The 16,721-nt window shown below is 45.8% G+C and overlaps 1 protein-coding gene across 1 annotated transcript; it reads right to left on the bottom strand.

The window, feature by feature from the left end:
* Positions 1-12,940: 12,940 nt before the first annotated feature.
* On the bottom strand, positions 12,941-14,023 carry CCR6 (C-C motif chemokine receptor 6). The gene has a single exon (XM_075266604.1). It carries the CDS (start codon positions 14,021-14,023, stop codon positions 12,941-12,943), a length of 1,083 nt encoding a protein of 360 aa, XP_075122705.1.
* Positions 14,024-16,721: the final 2,698 nt, after the last annotated feature.

Genomic DNA, 16,721 nt, shown 5'->3' with positions numbered 1-16,721 from the left:
TGGCATCTTGTAATATGCAGGACCTGAATTTTTTCCCTAAGAATGCATTGACTGTACTCCTGAGCGTATCTCGGGCTGAGAAGGACGCAGCAATGGGAAAGTTTACAGGCAAGCATATCTAGTGACAGCCCATCATAGACTAGTTGGGTGAGCTGGCAGCTTGCATTATGCGGGAGTTAGATTTTTCCCATAGGAATGCATTGACAGTACTCTTGAGTGTATCTCGGGCTGTGGAGGTAGCAATGTGAAAGTTCATATGCAAGCACATCTAGTGACACCCTAAATATGCTAGTTGCATGGGCTGGCAGCTTGCATTTTGTGGGAGTCGGATTTTTCCCGTAGGAATTCATTGCCTGTACTCTAGAGTGTATCTAGGGATAAGAAGGACGCAGCTTCGAGAAAGTTCACATGCAAGCATATCTAGTGACAGTGCATCATAGGCTAGTTGGGTGAGCTGGCAGCTTGCATTATGCGGGAGTTGGATCTATCTTATAGGAATGCATTGACTGTACTCTTGAGTTTCTCTCGAGGCTGGGAAGAACGTAGCAATGTGAAAGTTTATATGCAAGCACATCTAGTGACAGCCCATCATAGACTAGTTGGTTGAGCTTGCAGCTTGCATTATGCGGGAGTTGGATTTATTCCATAGGAATGCATTGACTGTACTCTTGAGTGTATCTCGGGCTGAGAAGGACGTAGCAATGTGAAATTTCATATGCAAACACATCTAGTGACAGCCCATCATAGGCTAGTTGGGTGAGCTGGCAGCTTGCATTATGCGGGAGTTGAATTTTTCCCCTAGGAATGCATTGACCGTACTCTTGAGTGTATCTCGAGCTGAGAAGGACGCATCAATGGGAATGTTCACATGCAAGCATATCTAGTGACAGCCCATCATAGGCTTGTTGGGTGAGGTGGCAACTTGCATTATGCGGGAGTTGATTTTTTCCTCTAGGAATACATTGATTGTACTCTTGAGTGTATCTCGGGCTAGGAATAACGTAGCAATCTGAAAGTTCATATGCAAGCACATCTAATGACAGCCATTTATAGGCTAGTTGGGTGAGGCGGCAGCTTGCATTATGTTGGAGTTGAATTTTTCCCCTAGGAGTGCATTGACTCTTGAGTAAATCCGGGGCTGAGAAGCACGCAACAATGGGAAAGTTCACATGCAAGCATATATAGTGACAGCCCATCATAGGCTAGTTGGGTGAGCTGGCTGCCCATCATAGGCTAGTTGGGTGATCTGGCAGCTTGCGTTATGCAGGAGTTGGATTTTTCCCATAGGAATGCATTGACTGAACTCTTGAGTGTATATCGGCCTGGGAAGTACGCAGCAATGGGAAAGTTCACATGCGAGCACATCTAGTGACAGCCCATTATAGGATAGTTGGGTGAGCTGGCAGCTTGCGTTATGCGAGAGTTGGATTTTTCCCATAGGAATGCATTGACTGTACTCTTGAGTGTATCTCGGCCTGGGAAGGATGCAGAAATCGGAAATTTCACATGCAAGCACATCTCGTGACAGCCTATCATAGGCTTCTTGGATGAGCTGGCAGCTTGCATTATGCAGGAGTTGGATTTTTCCCATAGGAATGCATTGACTGTACTCTTGAGTGTATCTCGGGCTGGGAAGGACGCAGCAATGGGAAAGTTCACATACAAGCACATCTAGTGACAGCTCATCATAGGCTAGTTGGGTAAGCTGGCAGCTTGCGTTATGCGGGAGTTGGATTTTTCCCATAGGAATGCATTCACTGTATTCTTTAGTGTATCTAGGTCTGGGTAGGACATAGCAGGCACTAATTATAACAAAAATTTCAGACACAGTTTTTTCTCTGGTTTGGTGGGGACTACAGAAAAAACTTCAAATGTATCTTGGAATCAGTGGAGAAGCAGCTATTAAATAATATAAAGAGTTGGACTTGTTGGAGATAGTGAAAGGTCCTCATGCGCTTTGTGAATTCTCTGCTAGGACATTTTTGACCATTTTCAAGGATCACTGAATAGACAAATGTTCATGAGGGACTAATAAAAAAAAATTGGCCGTGGATGAGTATCAGCTGCTTGATACAGTTTCTTCCATTCATCATGGCCCATTTTAATGACTGTTATCCATCATGGTTGAAGAACACTGTATTATATACTACTCCACTGTAACAAAGTATTTTATTTCCTCAATAACTAAAAAATACTGTCAGTCATGACCATGGCGATCCTTATGCCAGTCTTCATTGATTCGCCAACTGGCACATGACTCACTAGAATGATTGAGAGACTTCTCCCTGGCCGCAGATCTGCACCAGTCAGGTACTGGAAAGAGATTTGTGCTATAACTCACACCAGTTTCCTGGTGGACCAAGGAGACCCCTCTCTGAACAACCTAAATTCTTCTCCCCGTCTAAAAAAAATGGTGAGCAGGGCACAGAGGCAGAGATATACCATAGTGTGGGGTGCATACACAAGTAACATATGACACTCTCTGGACAGTTTAGGACATTGTATGGGTACAATATGGCGCTGTTTACTATCTGCATTTTCCTTTCTGTTCTTCTGTGGAAGAATGAAAAAACAGATGACAATATGGACGTCTACCTCTGTTAATGCCTTGTCCTTCACTTTGTCTATTTTACAAATAAATAGGAGTTGGATTTTTCCTATAGGAATGCATTGACTGTACTCTTGAGTGTATCTTGGGCTGGGAAGGACGTAACAATGGGAAAGTTCATATGCAAGTACATCTAGTGACAGCCCATCATATGCTAGTTGGGTGAGCTGGCAGCTTGCAGTATGCGGGAGTTGGATTTTTCCCATAGGAATGCATTGACTATGCATTGACTAATGCTATTCTAATAAAATACAACATTTCATCGTGAAATCAAGGCATCTGACAGAATTGCTTGTGCTAATATTGCATTTCATCTATTCTTGTACTTGGAGATCATATTCCTTGGGCACAATGGGAAAATTGCTGGGTTTGGTTTTTTTTTTACATTTTCTACTCTCTAAGAAAGAGTTAATATGATTGTATTAATAAATTAGATGGAGATCAGTACAGACCATTCCACAATTTTTGGAGTCACAAGTCACAAGTTATTTTTTTCTTATTTATCTGACAACATTACCATATGAGGGCTTGTTTTTACATCCACTACAGCCATGAACCTGAAAAATTAATGAGAATGGTCGGAGTCAACACAAAAGTGGGCGGGGCTAAATTTGTCGCTCTTTCGGTTCTTCAAAAGTTGGGAGGTATGAAATCCTGTATATACCTTATAAACACCTTATAAACATCATACAATGTCCATAGAGATAACATCATACAGTCAGGATTATGTGTCATACAGTACAGCGCAATAAATAGTGTCATACAGTGCTCATAATAATAGGATACTATTATTATGAGCACTGTATGACACTATTTATTGCGCTGTGCTGTGTGACACATAATCCTGACTGTATGATGTTATTAGAGATGAGCGAACACTAAAATGTTCGAGGTTCGAAATCCAATTCGAACAGCCGCTCACTGTTCGAATAGGTTTCGAACCCCATTATAGTCTATGGGAAACATATACTCGTTAAGGGGGAAACCCAAATCCGTGTCTGGAGGGTCACCAAGTCCACTATGATACCACAGGAAATGATGCCAACACCTCTGGAATGCAACTGAGACAGCAGGGGAAGCATGCCTGGGGGCATTTAACACACTAAAGACCCTCTATTACCCCAACATCACAGCCTAACAACTACACACTTTCCACATTCCAAAAAACCTCTATCAAGGTGGGAAAATACCTGGAAACCTTCTTTACTCCCCAAATGGATGGACACAAACCCCAATTTAGGCTCAACAAACAGTAACAACCACCCCTTTAAATCACGATCCCCACGACAACCACAGATGGAATAGACAATGGGAAATCCAAAAGCCCTCACCCTTAACTGTCATTTTGAGTGTGTGTGTGTGTGTGTGTGTGAGAGAGAGAGATGTGGTAAGACCTTCCAAAATTCACTTTTCTAGCGCTTCCAAACAAAGTTACAGGACCTTAAACTGAGCTACCAGCAGAGATTGAGATTGGACTGAGGACCCAGACATTGACCTTGATTTTGACTGTCAAATTGATAACATTTTAGCATCAAGCCCTGGGGGTAACTTTTATTTAGAGGACCGCAAAGGGGGAGAATTGGCTGCAACCACTACTAGCGGTAATGGTCCTCTAATATCGGACTCTATATTACCTATACAGGGTTCTGATCAGGTGTTAATTGTCCAAACAACATGCTCCAGTACTATGTAGAGCAGAAACCACTTTCCCTTCCGACACCAGATTTAACCAAGCTTCACCATCATCATCCTCCTGAGATGGAGCCACTAAAGGAAACCTTCTTCAAAGGCATGTCCTGGAGCTGCGACTGAGCCAAATGTAAACACAGAGTCCTTTTGAACTGAACAAAATTCACCAGCAGTGCTTTTGGCCCTTAGGGTGAGTTGAGCCTTGCACCAGCGTGTGTCCCGTAACATCAGGCAGGCCCTAAATTCTGCGCTTTGCACAAAAGTTCCACTTGACCACCGACGCGTGGACAAGTACATGCGGCCAGGGATGCTACATCCCAATCATGGCACACCATCCCATTGCTTCACCACAGATGGTGTGAAGGGGGGTGGAAAATGGAGGAAATGGAGAGTGACCCTTACAGTTGGGGGCAGCAAAGTCAGAATGTAGTTGAGGCTGGGACCGGGTCGCAAACTGTAGTGGCCTGCCTTGTCTCCCCGCCCAATATTCCTGGCAGGAGTGCTGAAACACCACCCTCCTCCTCCTCTGCCCTTGAATCGACCCCAGCTACTGGCGTGAGGAGACGTCAGCAGGCCGTGATGAAGCTCATCAGCTTGTGGGACAGACAGCACACTGCCTCCGAGGTCAGGGATGCCATCCTGGCTGAGATGGCAATATGTTTTTCCCTGCTGCATGTGGGGCCAGGCATTTTTGTCATGTGTGATAAAGGCAGGAACCTGGTAGCGGCTCTGGAGCTTGCCAGCCTCCAACACGTTCCATGCTTGGCCCTCGTCTAACTTAGTGGTGCATCCATCTCCAAAACCCAAGGGTTCATCAAAGTCAGCTCCTATCCTTTCCACTGGACATGAGACATTAGCATGCGCTCATCACAATTCCGGATATGGAAGCTGCGGGGTGCAGGGTACAACACAGACTAGGCCTGAGCACCAGGAACAGGTGTTAGAAATACTGCAGCATCCGCCATTTCCTTCCAATTTTGTGGTTGTGGACCCACCACCGACATTTCTGGACCTCAGTGGGGATGATGAAACATAGTTGCCAACAGGGCAAGCTGTGGTTATGTGTGGTTTGCAGTAAGGGGACAGTGCACAATTGGAAGAGGAGTTGGTGGACGACGAGGCCACCGACCCCACATGGACAGGGGTGATGTCTAGGGGGCAGGGGCGAAAGCAGTGTAGATGTGGAGGGAAGCTAAATCAACAAAAAAGCTGGGTAGAGCAGAGGCATAAACTGGGGTGATGTCTAGAGGCGAAAGCAGTGTAAATGTGGAGGGAAGCTAAGCAGCAAAAACAGTAGGTAGAGGCAAAGGCATGCAAAACTCTACCCTGTTGCAAGACTTATACCTAGGTCTGGGACACGTTAATGGCCCCCCTGGCCAAATTACCACCACTCAGGGGGCCTACTTTCACCAGGAGGGACACGTTAATGGCCCTCCCTGGCCAAATTACCGCCACTCAGGGGCCAAGTGTCACCAGGAGGGACAAGTATACGGGCATGTTGTGGGAGTACCTGGACGACCCCAGCTCTGTCCTCTCCGATCCCTCTGTGTCCTACACTTATTTTCTCATAAGTTTTTCTGCAATACACATCTCCTGTGAAGTTCCCTTGGGATCTCAGAGGAGTTGGCCTCAGTGCTGTTCATCTGAGTTCCCTTGGCAATTTGCTTTAAGAGAACCCTGGAACAAACTACTTTAGGCAGCTACCATAGCATCCAGCATGGCCTGCACCATCATGCACCTCTTCCCAGCCACTCCCTATCTCCCAGGCATTTCATTGCAGGCAGAAGTACAGCACAAGCCACCCACATGCCCAAGCCTTTAACGGCCTCAACTCAAAACTGCTGGTCCTGGAGATGTTGGCGTTTATGCTTCTGGATACCCAGGCCTTCCGTCACCAGATGGCAGCTGGGGCACCTCCCTATGCTGGGCCTAGCCGTTACTACTTCTCTTGGTGTGCCTTGCATCTGCATCTGTCCCATAACATCAGTCAGGCACAGAGCTCCGTGCTTTGCTGCAAGGTCCACTTGACCACTTGACAAGCACCTGTGGTCAGGGATGCTGCTTATCTTTAATGACAGGCAGGGTGAATGTAGTGGAGTCTGGGCCCGGGATGCAAACTGGGGTGGCCTATCTCCTCTCCCAGCCCAAATTCATGGCAGGAGTTAACTGAAAGCCTACTATGCTGCAACCTCCACCCCAGCTACTAGCTGCAAACGCTGTAACACTGGCGTGGGGAGATGTCAGCAGGACGTGCTGAAGCTCATCAGCTTGGGGGACAGACAGCACACTGCCTCCGAGGTCAGGGATGCCACCCTGGCTGAGATGGCAATGTGTTTTTCCCTGCTACACCTGGGGCCTGGCATTTTTGCGTCTGTGATAATGGCCGGAACCTGGTAGCAAATCTGGAGCTTGTCAGACTCAAACACGGTCCACACATGGCCCACGTTTTCAACTTGTTGGTGCAATGGTTCTTTGAAACCTACACCATTGTGCCTGATATACTGGTCAAAGTGTGGCCATTTTCGTAAGTGAGAAGTAGCCTCTGCTAGGCAGAAAACATTCAGAGCACACTCCTCTCATCTTCGCACCGTTGACTAGCGGGGGAAGACGAGGGTGATGGAGTGGCATCTGATGTCCCTGTCCCACACGCGGCTTGAGGGTGCACTTCAGTGCATCCCATTGCTTCACCACAGATGGTGTGAAGGGGGGTGGAAAATGGAGGAAATGGAGAGTGACCCTTACAGTTGGGGGCAGCAAAGTCATGCCAAGTAACACACTGGCACACATGGCTGACTTGATGTCTGGTTGTTTTTCAAGAGACAAACGCATCATGGAGAGCAAATAATACTGGATTTTTACAAGCCTCAACCCCCGGTATAGGACAAATGTCTGTTCCTTTGTTATATTAGGGGAGAGGAAAAAAAATTGCAAAAATAATTAGGCACAAGCAACTGGTGCAGAATATGATGGGAATGTTTCCGTAAACCCTCTTGGGCATCAGAGAGGATATTTCCTCCATGAGGCTCACAACTTCCATCCGCTGCACAACCACCAGGGGAACACTGTACAAGGTCTGGTACACGTTAATGTTTCCCCCCCCCCTGCCCACCTACTGCCAGTTAGGGGCCTAGTGTCATCCTCTCCGATCCCTCTATGAATTACATTAATTGGGTGTATAATTTGGACCTGTATCCCTTGGGTTGAGCGTACATAGCCTGACAATTGGTGTGTATCCCACTTAGGTTTTGTGAGGACACACCTTGGAATGCTGGGTTTAGCGTACATAGTCTGACAATTAATGTGTATCCCACTTAGTGCTGGTGGGGTTACACACCGTTAAAACCTGGCTAAAGCTTCTATAGCCTGGCAATTGGAATGTATGTATGCCAAGGTTTTGGGGGGGTTACACACTGTCACAACCTTACTGAAGCTTCATTAGCCTGAGAATTAAAATGTATGTATGTATCCCCAAATAATTTGGGGAATTAACACTGACAACCTGGGTGAATATGGCAAGAGCCTGAGATGTAGGGTGTATGTATCCCCAAATTATTTGGGGAATTAACACTGACAACCTGGGTGAATATGGCAAGAGCCTGAGATGTAGGGTGTATGTATCCCCAAATTATTTGGGGAATTAACAGTCAGCACCTGGCACTATATGCCAATAGCAAGAATTGAGGGTGGTATGAAGGCCACAAATAATTTGGGGATTTAGATAAGATAAGATAATCCTTTAATAGTCCCACATTGGGGAAATTTCAGCATGTTACAGCAGCATAGTAATACAGATATTTCATAATACAGAGTAATATATTACAGACGTAGACACACATAAGCTGAGAGGAGAAGATATACTAGGAGTCCATAGCAGCTAAGGAAAAACAGAGAGAAAGAGGAAAAACCTCATGGTCATCGTCATAATCATTAGTTTTCTGTGCGGAGAGATCTTCGCTTGGTCTGATGTAGATTATACAGCCTGGTCGCGGTTGGAAGGAAGGACCTGCGATAGTGCTCCTCCTCACACTTGGGGTGAAGCAGATGGTCACTTACAGTGCTGCCAAGTCCCATCAGGGTCCCATACATGGGGTGGGATTTGTTCTCCCTCATGGAGGTCACCACAGACAGTAACCTTCTGTCAGTATCCTTCTGTCACCCACCTGTACTGGGTCCAGGGGGCTCTGACAACCCAGGTGAATATGCCAATACCCAGAAATTTTGCATGTATGTTTCCCCAAATTATTTGGGGATTTCACACTGACAACCCAGGTGAATATGCCAATACCCAGAAATTTTACATGTATGTAACCCCAAATGATTTGGGGATTTCACACTGACAACCCAGGTGAATATGGCAATAGCCTGAGATGTAGGGTGTATGTATCCCCAAATTATTTAGGGAATTAACAGTCAGAACCTGGCACTATATGCCAATAGCATCAAATGAGGGTGGTATGAAGGCCCCGATTTCTTTAGGGAATTGATAATGACAACCTGAGTACATCTCAGGCAGGAGCCTGAGATGTAGGGTGTATGTTTCCCAAAATTATTTGGGGAATTAACAGTCAGCACCTGGCACTATATGCCAATAGCAAGAATTGAGGGTGGTATGAAGGCCACAAATAATTTGGGGATTTAACACTGACAACCCAGGTGAATATGCCAATACCCAGAAATTTTGCATGTATGTTTCCCCAAATAATTTGGGGATTTCACACTGACAACCCAAGTGAATGTGCCAATACCCAGAAATTTTGCATGTATGTTTCCACAAATAATTTGGGGATTTCACACTGACAACCCAGGTGAATGTGCCAATACCCAGAAATTTTGCATGTATGTTTCCCCAAATAATTTGGGGATTTAAAAATGACAACCCAGGTGAATATGCCAAAACCCAGAAATTTTGCATGTATGTTTCCACAAATAATTTGGGGATTTCATTCTGACAACCCAGGTGAATGTGCCAATACGCAGAAATTTTCCATGCATGTATCCCCAAATGATTTGGGGATTTCACACTGACAACCCAGGTGAATATGGCAATAGCCTGAGATGTAGGGTGTATGTATCCCCAAATTATTTGGGGAATTAACAGTCAGAACCTGGCACTATATGCCAATAGCAACAAATGAGGGTGGTATGAAGACCCCAATTTCTTTAGGGAATTGACAATGACAACCTGGGTGAATATGGCAGGAGCCTGAGATGTAGGGTGTATGTATTCTCAAATTATTTGGGGAATTAGCACTGACAACCTGGGTGAATATAGCAATAGCCTGAGATGTAGGGTGTATGTATCCCCAAATTATTTGGGGAATTAACAGTCAGCACCTGGCCAATAGCAAGAATTGAGGGTGGTATGAAGGCCCCAATATATTTTAGGAATTAACACTCAGACACTGGCACTATATGCCAATAGCAAGAATTGAGGGTGGTATGAAGGCCCCAAATAATTTGGGGATTTAACACTGACACCCCAGGTGAATATTCCAGTTATACAAGTTAGGTACGGGGGGGGGGGGGGGGGCTCACTGTCATACCCTATATACCCTTAATCCGCATTCTATGGGCTGAGCATTTCAGTGTATGCCAGTTAGTTCGGGGGTACACTGTTAGGACGTGGATTAAGGGTATATAAAGTACGTGGGAATACACTTTCAGTGTATCCCACTTAGTATTATCCCCACCGCGGAAAGCGAATGGGCTCAGTGTAGCACTATGTATATGGGCACTGTCTGATAATACAGTGCCCATATACATAGTGTTACACTGAGCCCATGTGAGCTACCATACAGTGCCATACAGTGCCATACTAATACTGCCATACTAACACTGCTATACAGTGCCATTCTAATACTGTCATACAGTGCCATACTAATACTGCCAAACAGTGCATACTAATACTGCCATACAGAGCCATACTAATACTGCCATACAGTGCCATACTAATACTTCCATTCAGTGGCATACTAATACTGCCATACAGTGCCATACTAATGTTGTCATACAATACCATACTAATACTGCCATACAGAGCCATACTAATACTGCCATACAGTGCCATACTAATACTTCCATTCAGAGCCATACTAATACTGCCATACAGTGCCATACTAATACTTCCATTCAGTGGCATACTAATAATGTCAAACAGTGCCATACTAATACTGCCCTTGGGCCTAGGGGATCGCCGGGGTTGGGTGCCTGCTATCTCCAACCCGGTCTGGTGTTACTCTACCTCTTGGGCCCAGGGCGGAGCCAGGGCTGGGCTCCTGCTCCCTCCAGCCCCGTTGGGGCATCGCTTTTTTCCTTGGTCTCATGGGGGAGCCAGGTCCGGGCGTCTGCCTCCTCCAGCCCTGTTCGGCATCACTCTACACCTTTGGCCCAGGGGAAAGCCGGGTCCAGGCACCTGCCTCCTCCAAGCCATGTCCAGTTTGGCTCAACCCCTTAGGCCCAGGGGATTTCCAGGGTCGGGTGCCTGCCTCCTCCAGACATGTCCATTGTCCCTCTATGGAAGAGCCGACACTGGGCGCCTGCTTCCTCCAGTCCGGTTCTGTCACTCTACCTCTTGCGGTCAGAAGGGAGCCAAGGCTGAGCTCCTGCCTCCTCCATTCCCATCCAGCATTGCTCTACCCCTTGGGCCCAGGCGGAGACGGGGTCAGATGTCTTAATCCTCCTGCACCACTCTAACCCTTGGGTCTAGAGGAGAGTCGGGTCCATGCTCCTTTATCTTCCAGCCCCGGCATCGCTCTACCCCTTGGGTCCAGGAGGAAGCAAGGGCAAGGTGCCTGCCTTCTGCAGCCCCCTTCAAATCGTCGGTCTACCTTTTTGGCCCAGGGGGCAGCCTGGGCCGGGCGCTTACCTACTCCAGCCCATCTGACGTCACTCTATTTCTTGTGCCCAGGGGAAAGCCAGGGCCGGGTGCTTGCCTCCTCCAGCCCCCTTCGGTGTCACTATACCCCTTGGGCCAAAGCCGGAGCAAAGGCAGGACAACTGCCTCCTCCAGCCTCGTCTGGAGTCACTCTAACCCTTTGGGCCCAGGGGTGAGCTGGGGACAGGCCCTACCTCCACCAGTTCAGTCCAGCATCACTCTACCAGTCTGGGCCCCATCAGCATTCTTTATACTGATGAACTATCCACCGGAAAAATAGTGCAGCAAAAAAACCCAGCTTTTCTACAACGTGTGGTCTCAGAGAAAGGAGATTTCTAGGGAAAAGGAAAAATGTTGCAGCCCTGTCCGGCATTGCTCTACCCCTTTGGCCCAGGTGGGAGTCTTGACCGGGCGCCTGCTTCCTCCAGCCCCGTCCGGCGTTGCTCTACCCCTTGAACCTAGAGAGGAGCAGGGGCCATGTGCATGCCTCCTTCAGCCTGTCCAATGTCGCTCTACCCCTTAAGGACAGGGGGAAAGCCGGATCGTCACTCTACCCTTTGTGGCAAGGGGAAAGCAGGGGCAGGACGCCTGTCTCCTCTAGCCGTGTCTGGCGTCTCACTACCCCTTGGGCCCAGGGGGGAGCCAAGGCTGAGCGCCTGCCTCCTCCAGCCCTGTGCAGCGCCGCCCTAACCCTTAGGCCCAAAGAAAACCAGGGCCAGGTGCCTGCCTCCTCCAGCCCCGTTTTTCATTGTTTTACCCCTTGGGCTGCTTTTTTCTATTCATTTCTATGGGGAGCGCGCATATGCCGGCTCCCATAGAAAGCAATGGGACCTGTTTTAAACGCCGCTGATTCAGAACGTTTACACGTTCAAAATCAGCCAGCGTATCCTCCGTGTGAAGGGGCCCTAAGAATGAGCGAAGCATTTACTCCTTGTGAAGGCTTCCTAAGTGAGATTGGTGTGATGCCTCCTGTTCATAACTATTGCTGCTTATAGAAAACTGAATGGGACAGTATCCCTGAACTGACAGACTTTGGTTTATCATTACATGTCTAGGCCTAAATGTCAAACACTGTTCAACTGGTCCCCCGGGTGAAGGCCTAATCACACGTCAGAGGTACAGCCTCTCCCCTCTGTCTCCCGTTACTTACAACATTATGGGTATGTTTCTTGTTCTGACTTATACTGTTATGTATGCATGTTTGACCACTCCTAAGTCTGCTGCATGTCATTATACTTTATTTAGTAGTCTATGTGAGATCTACTTATCATGACACTTGCCTATCTGCTGCACACTTCTATTATGATGTATGCATTCTTTGTTATATGAGATGCAGACGCTGATACATACCCCTATACACTCCTTGATTAGATAGGGAGCCATGGTTGAGTTTGCAGGCTGCTTGTTTCACTGACCTTATGGTTATTTTGCACTGATGTGCCTGTCCTTGGATATACTGTATATACAATTATGTATGTGTTATTTTTGTGATTGAAATACATTTTTGTACTTTTCTATATGCTGAGTGTTTTGTCTTACTTTTTTTTTGGTTTCCAGTTAATTAATTGCATAGTAGTGTGTTTATCAATTTATTTATTTATTTATTTTAATTACAGAGCTGAAAATCTACTGTATCACTTCATACATCCAGGTAAATGATAACATATTTGCAATGTGTTGTCACCATAAGATAAGCCCATATATTTGTATGATTTAATTCTTTAGAATATCAGAATGATAAAAAATGTGACATTTAGACTTCCTTTATATTACAAGGCAAAGGAGGAGCCACCTTCACTTGCTGAAATTTCACTTGTTTTCCTTGAATGGTATATGTCTGAAGATGTTCTTGACCAGCAATTTGTAGGCATGCAAACTTTACTAAAGCACCAAAAATCTTGCATTATTTTAAAAAAATAATTTCGAAATTTTACACCAACAAAGGCATAGATCACTGGATTGAGACAGCAGTGAAAATAAGCTAGTGTCTTTGTTATAAATAATGAATATGAATCATTCATTGTATCTTGACATGCTTGCTTTTGATTACTCAACCGTGCAGCTTTCCTCAAAAGAACTACATTATATGGAAGCTGACACATGAGAAATACAATTACCACAGTGACAACTACATTTATTGCTTTATGTCTTTGAGAATTTTTTGCTTGCAAGAGAGTAATAATAATGGACACATAGCAAAATAACATAACAAAAAAAGGAATTACAAATCCCACACTGACCTCAATGCTTATAACTGCTAACTTCCACTTAGATGCATCCAAATATTTAGGGTAATGTGCTTCACAGACAAAGTGGTTTTCATTAACTATATAGCAAGCACTGAAAATGTATGTAATGATGGATAGTATAGCAGAAATAATCCACACTGAGAAGCAGAGAACTCGCCTATACGCTAAAGCCATTATTTTCAGTCGTAAAGATTTAGTGACCTGTACAATAGCAATATATCGATCAATACCTACACATGCCAACAGCAACATGCTGCAATTAAAATTTATTGCATAAATGCTTCTTATCAATTTGCACATGAAGTCCTTGAAAATCCAATTATCATAGTAGTACACTGCCCAGAAAGGAAGGGTGAAAATAAACAATATATCTGCTATTGCCATATTTAGAAGATATATATCAGTCATATTTTTTCCTTTCTTGTAGCAAGTGAATGTTATCACTACTAGTATATTTCCCACAAGCCCAAACAGAAATATAAAAGAAAATGTAAGAGGCACAAATGTTTTCAAAAACTTTCTGACACTTTTCAAACTGCAAGGCATATCCTCTGACTCAATGTAATCAATGTAATCTATAGTGGTGGCAGTGAAATTTTCCATTTTCTATGTGCCAGTTAAATGAATCCTGGAAAATAAAAGAAAGCTAGTTAAATATTACGATATGACAATATTCATGGCATACATAGGGTTAACATTCTAGTCTGCTGCCTTCATGGTACATGGGTGTGGTTAGGGTACACCTTTTTAAAGTTGTCCTTATAAAGCAACAAGATGGAGGGCAACACCCCTTCTCATGAACATAAATTACTCAACCGTGCAGTTAGGACTGTGTTAGGACTGTGGGGCAGGTGCGGCCAAGGGATCAGGGTTGCAACCTGCATGCATGGGGTTAATTCCCTTGCAGCCGATAGGCGTGGTCAGTCTTCTGACTGACAGTGGTGCTAACCTATGAGCACCTGGCGTGGCACCTGGGCCTTCCCTCTATTTAAGGAGGCAGGTTTGGTCACCCGGTACCTTAGGGTGCATTCACATGATGTAAAATAGAGCGCAAGCTGGCACGTCTACGCGTGTCAGCATTTTGCGCGCGCAAAAAGATCCTATTGATTTCAATGGGAGTTACGAGCGTATACACAGTGTTATTTTGTGCCCGTAATTTTGCGGGCGCAAAATAACGCGGCGTATATGCTCGTAACTCCCATTGAAATCAATGGGATCTTTTTGAGCGCTCAAACTCTGACACGCCGTATACATGCCAGATCACACTCCATTTTACATCGTGTGAACACACCCTTAGGGCCCCTTCACACGGAGGATACTGTGGCTGATTCGAAACGTGTAAACGTTCCGAATCAGCAGCGTTTAAAGCAGGTCCCATTGCTTTCTATGGGACCCGGCATACGCGCGCTCCCCATAGAGCCATAAAGCAGCCCATTCATTTCTATGGGGAGCGCACGTATGCCGGCTCCCATAGAAAGCAATGGGACCTGCTTTAAACGCTGCTGATTCGGAACGTTTACACGTTCCGAATCAGCCACAGTATCCTCCGTGTGAAGGGGCCCTTAGATAAAATTATTCCCCAGATAGAATTGTTCCCTAGATAGAATTGATTCCTTAGTAATTTCCCAGGGAACTCCTACCTTAGCTAATCTGCTACTTGTAGTGCTACTACAGCAGGCTGTAGTGGGTGCGGCCCAGGAGTTTTTTTTTTTTTTTTAATTCAAAAAGTTTTTTATTAATATTTTTCAGGGTAAACAACAAATGCAAAAAACTTCAGCAAATAAGAATATGAAGCAGATCAGATAAAGACGGCATAAAAGAACCAGTAGAGTCAATACAAAAATGTTGCTCAATAATCAACAAGAAACAGGGTGGCGCAGCACCCAACAAGAAATATCTCTATATGACGGTGGAGAACAATGCAAAATAACAGGCACGTCCGTTGGCATGGGGCGCACATAAAGGGGGGCGCGTAAGTCGCAAGCACCTGAAACAATCTGGGGGGGAGGGGGGGAGCAGGGAAGTGGATGAGTACAGAAAGAGTGAAGAGAGAGGAGAACAGGGGAGAGAGAGAAAGAGGAGAGTGGAGAAGAGAAGAAAGATATAGAAAACCAAAGAAGCTAACGGGGGGGCGGCACAATTCCGAAGGGCAAATGAGGAGCGAGCTCTAATGATCCAACCATGGGGTCCAAATCTGTAAAAACTTATCATGAGTTCTAGTCGACCAACTGAGGAGTTCTTCAAATCTAGCAAGGAGGTTAACCTTGTTTATCCATTGTGAGAAGGTGGGGGGCGTGGTTTGGAGCCAGTGCAGTGGGATAAGTGCTTTCGCGGCAGCTAGAAGCTGTGAAACGAGGATGTGTTTAGATGGATGTTGTTCGGGTGAGGGAGCAGAGAGAAAGACCATGGCAGGCGTAACTTCAATCTTTGGAAATCCGAGCGACTTAATCATTTCACCAATATCGAGCCAAAAGGGTCCAATAAGGGGGCAGTCCCACCAAAGGTGTCGGTAAGTTCCTTCTGCTTGGGAGCACCTCCAGCATACATTTGTGGTGGCAAGCCCCTTACGGTGCAACCAGGAGGGGGTACGGTACCATCTCGACAAAAGCTTGTAATGAGACTCCTGGAGACGTATGCATCTGGATGGACCATGTGAATATTGTAGAATAGTGTCTACCACCGGATCTGAGAAGGTCAGGCCTAGTTCTGTCTCCCACAAGGTTATGAAACTCGGTTTGTTGTAACAAATCCGGTCAATGTAGCATTGGAGGAGCCTGGACGTCTTTCGGAGGCGGGTAGTAGAAGAGACCCTGAGTTTCTCAAATTCTGTCAGCTTAGAACTAAGTGTGAACTTCTTCAGTAAGAGATCCAGGCAAGCTTTCAAATGTCTCTCATGGAGGAAGGTCACAGCCATGTTCAGCAATAAGGTAAGTATGTTCGGGAGCGGGAGAAGGGTACCCGAAGGGTAACGATATCTTTAAGGGTGATACTAGCGAGTTTGGACCACATACTGCGGTATGGGTGTCCATCAAGACCTAAAAGGTCAGGGAGAGCTTCCAATGGCATGAGCAGAGAAGGGGCAGGAGCAAGGTTGTGGCCAAGTTCCGCCCAAATAGACATAGATCCGCGCAAGAGGGGATTGGATAAAAGCAGTTTCCTCGGTCGAGAGGAGGGGATCCAAAAACCGGGCAGAGGAGATGGTTGAGTTTGCAACGTCAAGAGGGCAAGAGGTAAACTTGATTGAAGGGGGGCGGTCAATTCCAGCGACCAGGCAAGTTGATTGGCCTTGTAGTATTTGCAA

This window comes from Leptodactylus fuscus, chromosome 3 (assembly GCF_031893055.1).
Source record: "Leptodactylus fuscus isolate aLepFus1 chromosome 3, aLepFus1.hap2, whole genome shotgun sequence".
In the NCBI taxonomy this organism is placed as follows: Eukaryota; Metazoa; Chordata; class Amphibia; order Anura; family Leptodactylidae; genus Leptodactylus; species Leptodactylus fuscus.
The sequence above is the reverse complement of the archived record's forward strand: the minus strand, read 5'-3'. Positions and strand labels throughout refer to the sequence as shown.

Coding starts and splice junctions, on each gene's coding strand:
- CCR6 (XM_075266604.1), bottom strand. CDS start 14,023: ATGGAAAATTTCACTGCCACCACTATAGATTACATTGATTACATTGAG.